The sequence below is a fragment of the Vigna unguiculata genome, chromosome 10, assembly GCF_004118075.2.
Source record: "Vigna unguiculata cultivar IT97K-499-35 chromosome 10, ASM411807v1, whole genome shotgun sequence".
Taxonomy (NCBI): domain Eukaryota; kingdom Viridiplantae; phylum Streptophyta; class Magnoliopsida; order Fabales; family Fabaceae; genus Vigna; species Vigna unguiculata.
Genome location: NC_040288.1, coordinates 39,452,282 through 39,460,842, shown reverse-complemented (window position 1 = coordinate 39,460,842; position 8,561 = coordinate 39,452,282). Strand labels below are relative to the sequence as shown.

At 37.5% G+C, this 8,561-nt stretch overlaps 1 protein-coding gene across 1 annotated transcript; it reads right to left on the bottom strand.

Annotated features, from left to right (window-relative positions):
* Positions 1-214: 214 nt before the first annotated feature.
* On the bottom strand, positions 215-8,561 carry LOC114166834 (dentin sialophosphoprotein). The gene is made up of 12 exons (XM_028051694.1): positions 8,137-8,561; positions 7,323-7,549; positions 5,010-5,077; positions 4,665-4,739; positions 4,181-4,527; positions 4,006-4,074; positions 3,839-3,927; positions 1,568-3,733; positions 1,367-1,444; positions 1,152-1,263; positions 542-592; positions 215-453 (listed from the first exon to the last, which is right to left on the bottom strand). The coding sequence occupies exons 1-12, from the start codon at positions 8,458-8,460 to the stop codon at positions 406-408; spliced, it is 3,654 nt and encodes a 1,217-aa protein (XP_027907495.1). The 5' UTR covers positions 8,461-8,561; the 3' UTR covers positions 215-405.

The window sequence follows — 8,561 nt, the reverse complement described above, 5'->3', positions numbered from 1 at the left end:
GCAGCAAATTATGCTCGTAATTAAAATTTGAATCATACTTAACCCACGACTTAAATATTACGTCTTTACAAAAATGAATATTGCGATTTCAGTTAATGTAAAAATTTCGTTTACATTTTGCCTCTGAAAATTTTAAAACTAATAAATCTTTCAGATTTTGTTTTTTCTAAGTAAAATAATATACATAAAAACAAAAGGAAGGACAGCCTGAGCTAAAAAATATGGCAGACCTATAGCTATAATACCAAAAAAGACAAAATTTCATTTATACACAGATAGATGGCTCTACCAATAAATAGTATGAAAAAGAGCATACCCAACCTACACAAAAATTCATCTAAACTGCACATCGTGTATCTCCCAAAAGTTCTTAACCTTCATCAATATAGAACTCTTGCACTCTCATCATTTATTATACGAGTTTGCAAAGTCCGTGATCCTTCGTTTAATATTCTGCAAAAAAGCGAGAACAAAGAAGCGTTAGGAACATGTACAAAGAAGCAATAAAACTAAGCAATTATGAGAGAAGATAAATAATTACCTCCAATTCCAAATGAAGAACAACAAATATTTTCTTCAACCTTTTGTGTCTCTGCAAGTCCATCATGCTCACAAGTTAAAAAGATATATTACTATATACAAGGAGAGCTATACAACATGAATGATGAAACACCAGGAGGAAAAAAAACTTCAATATTCCAAACACAAACTCTTATTAAGCAAAAGATAAATCACTAATTAGTTTAATGTTAAACTCAACTAAATTACATCAAGTCGAACTAGGGAACTGGCAGTCAGTTACCACTGCTGTTAACGGAATACAGGTTGCCATTTAATATAATAAGACTAACCAGATAAAGACATCCACGTCAACTAGGGTATTAATTTCCTCGTGTACAATCACTTTAAATAAACACAAATTCCTTCAAGATTATCGTATGCGTGATTTAGAGAGTACAAATATTTTCAAACACTATATCATCCAAAACAGAAAGGTAAATGAATGAGATTATATAGAAAAAGCTTAAGCGTGTCAGTGTTTTGAGAAACTGTTAAATGCAGACAATGATGTATTAAACATGATTTGTCCAACTCTCTGCCACAATTATACAAAATACTGCATCCATTGAATGGAGCAAAATAGAACATACCGGTTCACAACGTCGAAAGGATTCCTTCAGCTGTCCCAGAAGGTCATAATATCTATCCGTATCCCTGGCTTTAGCATGTTCTAAATCATCACCCAGTTTCTGAAACTCGTCCCTATAAATTATGGGTAGCGGTGTTAAACAGAACATCAGACAGGTAATCAAACTAAATGTCTAAGAGAAGAAACAATGAAACCTTGATTTGTAAGGGCATTTACCTGTAACTATCCAAAATCTTGTGCAAGGAATTGTAACTTTCATATTTGTCACGGAATTCCTCGACATATTCTTTATATCTACCATTGCATAGGAAAAAATATATCAGATGACAAAAAGAGCAAGTGCAAAGGCGAGGAGTACCCTATCAGAACATGAACTACTCGAACAACAATGTAATTGAAAAAGCTTAAGATGCTTACTGAGAAAAACTCCTTATCGGACCCTTTAATTCAGGCTCATCCTTTTCGTATTTTGAATAAGAGCAACTATTTTCATCTGAAGATGACTCTCTCTTCTTTTGATCACTATGATTCCTATCAGCAAACCCAGAATCCTTTCCTCCGTCAGCGATCTCTTCCACTGAATTAGATGTTTGCCTTTTACTTTCTTTTGCAGGGTAGAAAACTATTCCCCCTTTACCGTCTTGTTGTTTAGATGCATTTGCAGGTATTCCTCTATTGCTTTCACTGCGACCTTCCAAGTCAGTATCTCGGTTCACTCCAGATTCATTAGTTCTATATTTACTACTCGTTTCTACCAATTTGTTTTGAGATCCAACTTCTGTATTATCAGCTTTCAAATGTTGTGAATGAGTCTGCATAACTCTAGAACGAGATTTTGTTGAATCCTCAAAATGATTATCTGAGTTCTTTTTGTAAGTGCTGTCCAAATTACTGGGAAAACCCGAATTTACAAAGGCTGAGGACTGTTTTCCTGAATCTGAATTTGCCTTCAATGATGGTTTTACTCTAGTGATATCCAAATTCCTATCCTCTGACGTGTTTCCTTTCTTTTCCAACTGTTTAAAGGAACCTTTTCGTTCAAATTGCTTTGCAACATGAGTTTCATCTGGAGTGGACTCACGAAGTTCACCCAACTCCAAATCTGAAAGCTCTCTTTGAAGAGATACACCTTGCCCATTAGTTACAGGGGATTGATCAAGAATCATTCTGTTGCTTTCCTTAGGTGATGTTCCCAAGTGGGACTGTGAACTTTGACGGCGTTCCCTTGATTTACCAACCATTTCACCTTGTTCTTGGTAATAAGAATCCATAAATAGTGGCTCTTTGCTTCCATTACTACCATCCCTGGGATTCCTTGAAACCTTTTTCTCAGAGGCATTAATATCTTCATGTGATGCATCTTTATGAGATTTATCTTTCTGCACGGAAGAAGCTTCACGGGCAGGGAAGTCATTTGCTGAGTGTTTTTTGCTGTGCCTTACACTTTCGCCTTGTTTGTCTGATTTTTCCCATGAGTAGGAAGGGTTTTCCAAAGGGGTTTGAGCTGAGGACTTTTGTGGAAAATCTGAACTAGATTTCCCAGGAAATGCTCGATTGGGTCCCTTTTGTAAGCCAACACTCAAATTCGCTTGTCTGTCAGCTCTGTTCAACACTTGTACACTAGGTCCCTTACCAATGTCTTCAGTAAATTCATAAGGAGACAAGTTCCGAGAATTTTTTAATGTCTGCGCATCAATACTGGGAGACATTTCTGCTTTCAACCTCTTTGCAGATTTCTCATCTACATTCTTCACATCAGAAACCCTCTTATGTTTACCTTTAGAGAACCTGTCCGAGCTGTCAGACTGTTCATGCCTAGAGTTATCTTTAACATCATTTTCTTTTTCATCAAACAAACTCCCTATATAATTTTGGCGTTCCTGGAGTTGTTCATAGTCAATTGAAAATGGTCTTGCCTCTTCTGCATATTTTCCACCTCTATTTGGAATGGTAGCTGGAGGTAGATCCAATTCAGCTTCCGGTTCCTCAGGTAAGTCCTTTTCAATTTCAATTGGATCAGATTCATTACCATCTTGCTTCTCATCAACCTCATTCTGCATTGATCTTCCATCAGGAGAGTTTCCTTGAATGGGTAAGGGCATCCTTTGATCAGAGACTTCGGCTTTTTGTTTTGACTCTTTTTCATCATCACTAGTCATAATATCTACATCCTCATCTGAACCCTCCAGTCCCTCCTTGCTGCTAGAAGATGCATCACTTTCACTCTCACTACTACTCCCGCTCCCTGATCCAGCAGGACTTCTGCTCCTACTGTGGCTTCCACTGTCAGTGCCACTATCACTGCTGTCACTGTCACTATCACTGTCGCTACTATCACTGGAGCTGCCTGCCTGGCCTTCACTGTGATCAGAACCTTTTTTGTCACCAAGAATATCAGGTGAAGTATGTTGGGCATCAATTTTTTCCAAACTGTTTGTATCTTCTTCCACTTTGGATTTTACATTAACCGTTTCCTCCATATCAACATTTGGAACTTTTTCTTCAGATCCTCCCTGTGGGGCTGATGTCTGATCATGAAACTCTTCACGAGTAGGCATCTGGCTGTGACTATCATCAGGAGAACTGTAACAAAAAATATAGACCTTAAATGCACGAAGGGGCCCACAAAAGTGAGATACTTGTTGTACTGGTCTATTTAAAAATTTTTTAAAAATAAATAAAAGGCACCTTCCACTTTCGATCTGAGGCTTATTTAAGCTTTCCAAATCCACTTCCGGTTTCAATATATACCTTCCTGGAGCTTGATATTTTGCAATCTGAACATCGACATTAAATGAAATATTAGACAACAAGAGTATCATAAAACAATAGACTCAAAAAAACCCACCACTTACCTTTTTTATTATTGGCTCAATTTTCTTTATGGAATTCGGAAGTGTGTCTCCAACAGCTTTCTCCAAAGCCTATAAAATAAAGGGGAGGCAGTTAGGAAGATAAATTAGATGAATCAAAGTTAAAGAAATTAAAAATAAGCCTAAGAAGAATCAATTCATGGACCCTCTACAGCACCTTCAAAGTCATTCCACTAGGTTTATCCTTTAGAAGAGAAATTAGCATGCCCTGCAAATCTGCTGGTTTAGACCCATTAGGCCCCTTGCCTCCTGGTGTGTTCCTCACAGCATTGTTTGTCCTGGTAGAGATTTCTTTCTCAGAGAGAACATTAGTATCTTGTTTACCTGTCATTTGTACAGGCATAGCATCCTCAAAGCTCTTAGACATATTTGCAACTACCGGTGGGGAGGAAGGAACAGCAAAAGGATCTGGTGGAGATGGAAGAGGAGAGGAATTTCTGCCCTTGGTATTGGTATTAGTAGAAGTCAATCCAGATCTATGGGAAGATTTTGGGGGTCCACCAACTATTAAAAAATATTCCATACATTACGGATAAATTACATGAGCTAACAGAAATTTATAAGGAAGGTTTCAATACTGGTAAGTGATGCTATCTCGAGATTGATTGAAACTATGTCGGAAAGATGTAAACTTCAATCACCTTGAAGGGTTTCCACTTTTCTTTTCTTAAGTGCAGCAGCCTCTTTCTTCTTATTGTAACTCTTCCATGATGTAGCTGGACAAGGGAGGTACAAGGCTATTTAGAAAAATAGTTAAATATAATTTTTATTAAAATAAAGACTGTAAAAGTAAAAAGCCTTGGCAGAAGAAAATATAGTGGGGATACCCATGTAATCATGCTCAATATATAAATTAAAAAAAAAAAAATCTACTTACTCAGCTCAATGAAATAAGAGAATAACAATACTCTGGAAGTGTTACAGGAAAAATAAAACTGTAAAATACAAGAAACAAAAGAAAAATACAAGAAACAAAGAAAAGTTACCCTCAACAGCTGCTAATGCCTTTAACTGACTTTTCATAGGCGGGTTCCCTGGCTCTAAGACAATGGCTCTGTTGGAAACAACACAAATAAATGAAAAACTGGCCAAAAGAAGAAAACAGGGTAGGGGGGAAGAGGATGAATACACCATAAACAATCACTGTGGAATAAAAGAAGAAAATTCATTGAATGACAAGAAGAATCTAATCAACCAATTTAGAAAAGAAACAAAAAGAAACAGATGAGTTGATTGATTTTAACATTAGAAATAGAGTATATACTGACCAAGAACCTCTGTTACATTTGGCTGAGTATAACGCCAACTAAAGTTCATTTACTGTTTTAAGAGAAATGTTGAGTTGAGACTATGCAAGTACTCTAATTTACGATAAAATATTTTCTGTTTCCTGTACATGTTCCAGAAGTATTTGTAATTATTAGAATATATTGTACAACCATATTTCCTGCCTTCTCATTTATTAGGGTTAGCCAACATATTAACATTAGAGCTTGAATATTCTGAATCACAGAATAATATGTGAAAACCATTCCTCATATTTCAAGCAAATAAAGCTTTAATAGAATGTTGGTGTCATTGTATGTCGTAACGTTACATAATTGATTAGTACAAGGGCAGGAAAATGGACAGATTAACATCAACTCGTATCCTTGGATCTGAACCAAGAATCAAGAAGACTGCAAACCCGAGAAGAAAAGATATGATGAAACCTCTCTAAACTCCAGGGATTCAAGACTCTCAAAAGTCAGTCCAACACCTACAATTATATTACTCTCCCTCCCTCACCCCTATTATTTTGGTTCAAGCTCCCGTTCAACAAATTATTTAGAAGCTCCACCAAACTGAGCGCTGCAAGACAACTGAACTGCTGTGTAGTAAATAGCAAACTGGGCCAGAATCTGTTCCCCCTATGCTCACATATATTGTTTGCCTATAATATAAATTCAATCCACTATAGACATTTATAATGTAGAGCTTGTAAAGGATAGGGCAATTCTCACAACTCTTGGTTTTAAGGTTGAGTAAGACCTAACCAAATTCAAGATGGTACCGCAGTCTATCACAGATATGATAGTGGGCAACCTTTAACTATCAAAAGTTCTACCTAACCAGACAGCTTTACCAGGGCAATATTAAAAAAAAAAAATCTACTTAGCCCTGCAGCTTTATTAGTGGAATCTACCTTGTCACGTGGTGCAATAAATCGTCACGCTTTAGATGTCAAAATTCTAATCCAAATGAGGCCTGTGTGTTGATATCTCACATCTATTATAGTTGACTCACAGGTATTGCAGAGCACAGAAAATGGAAAAAAACCAATAATCTACTATACCACATAGCAAATAGCCTCGCATAAGAGTTGAGGTCACAGTGGTTCAAATATCAGGTTGCATGCCAAAATCACAGCGACCATGACAACCACAATAGCAAACACAGAATCATAATTTTGGATCCAAGGAATCCCTAATGTAATAGCCCTACAATGTTGTTGTAACGGATATTTATAAACATTGTGGAGCTTATAAATGCTTGAATTATTTTATCAGCAGACATTAGTTATTAATGTTAGTTTTTGTTAGTGGGAGGACTCAAACTTAGAACCTATCCCTCCCTCCCTCCCTTTCACTTTTAGCTGAGTCAACCTTATATCCCCTTATAAAGGGTTGAGTAATTCTTGCTTCATGAACTCAATTTTAGGATCCAGTTAAGTCCAACCCTAACTCAATAACATCTACTATCAAAGCCCATAACTCGTCTTACGATTTCCTTTTATTTAATAAATTGCAATGAAATCTGAAAGAAATAGAAGGTGTAGCAAGCATAGATAAGACTTACAAAAAACTAAGCAACAAAAGTTCAAAACTCTAGCTTCAATACTATTACCCTAGTGGTTGTTTGAAATTTGGACTTGGACCCTCTAATGAATAAGAGTGACACACGACTAATCATGCATGAGGCTCTAGCATCAACCATTAATTTGCCACCAATAATTGATATTGCTTACTTTACACTAAAAAGTGAATTGCTGACTTTATGTATCAATTGACTTTTATTGCATACCTTCAAATTCTGAAAATACTTTAATAGATTGCTCCACGAGATACCATAGAACAAACATATTATTCTTTTTGAGCATAAGTGTCATGAGCATTTTCTTATAAATGCAAGCAATAACAAATTAATAAGGAAAAATACGAAAGATCACTGAAAAGACAAGGTTTTCAAAGGATAAGCGCATAATATGAAGTTCATGAGGTAAAAAGTAAGGAATATCCCCAATTATGGTGGCTACATACTTGCGAGACTTCATTTTGCGTTCAGCTTCCTCTGACCGTCTTTTGACATGATTCTTGGTCGACTCATCCAAGATACGCTGCACGTTCAGTTTGCGCCAGGCACATCCAGATTCAACAAGCAAACCATTACCTTCTTCACCACTCTTACGCTCTTCGTAAATATCACAGAGGTCACCCAATTCCCTTGACCACGTAAACCTGTACTCCTTCCCACCAACATCTATAATCTGACACAAATAAAACATTCATTCCAAACTACAAATCAGAAATAACTTAACAAAAAACCCAAAAGCACAGAAACAGAAGACAAAAGTAACCTGATTTCACTCTCCAATAGAGACAACATTGGTAAGTTTAAAAGTCGGTGATTTAGCATATATCATTGCAAACTGTAGCAAATTAGGAACACAAACACACAAGTAAACAAACAGACCCTCCGACTTCCTAGTAGGACTATCATTACAACACTGTTCAAAATGAAGTAACGCTGATACAGATTTAGAATCAGTAAAATTCAATTTCCGTGCATGAATTTCACAAAAACTTCACAGTATGCATACATTTCACAATATGCATACATTTCACAAATAGACGTATAATTTCAAATTCAAATTCTGTTTTGAATTATGAAAACGCGATTACCCTAGTCTATATTGCCATTACTCTCCATAACGTTTGCTTTTTTACTCCAAATAAACTTAAATGAGCATAACTAACAGCCAACAAAAAAGAATAAACAAACACTTCAACGTTCGATTCGATGCAATAACCAGTCGAATGCTGAAAACCAAACAAGTAGAGCGTAAAGCGTTACGTTTCCGCCTGTATTGTGAGGATTGGGGCCGAACTTCATACGCGCAGTGCCGCCCTGTGACTCCACGCGCCTGATCTCCTCCACGAGGTCGGGTGCAAGCCGTATGATCATCGAAAATGCAAGCGGGTTGCTGCCGGATGTCAGGCTGAAAGTCTCCTCCACCGCTGCCGTCGACGCCGTCTCCTTCGCGGCGTTGCGGGAGGATGCGCCAAGGGAGGGGCGCCGTCCAGGAGCGGATGAACGGTGAGGCGCCGGAGGAGGAGGGAATGAGCGGCGGTTGGGGGCGCCGCGGCCGATCTTGGAGGAGCCGCCGCCGCCGTACATGTCGGGATTGCCAGTTGCGTTGTTTCGCCTCCGAGATGTTATGATGATGATGAAGAACGCACCACTATGCGATAAAAAAAAATGAAAATACCACAGCAATA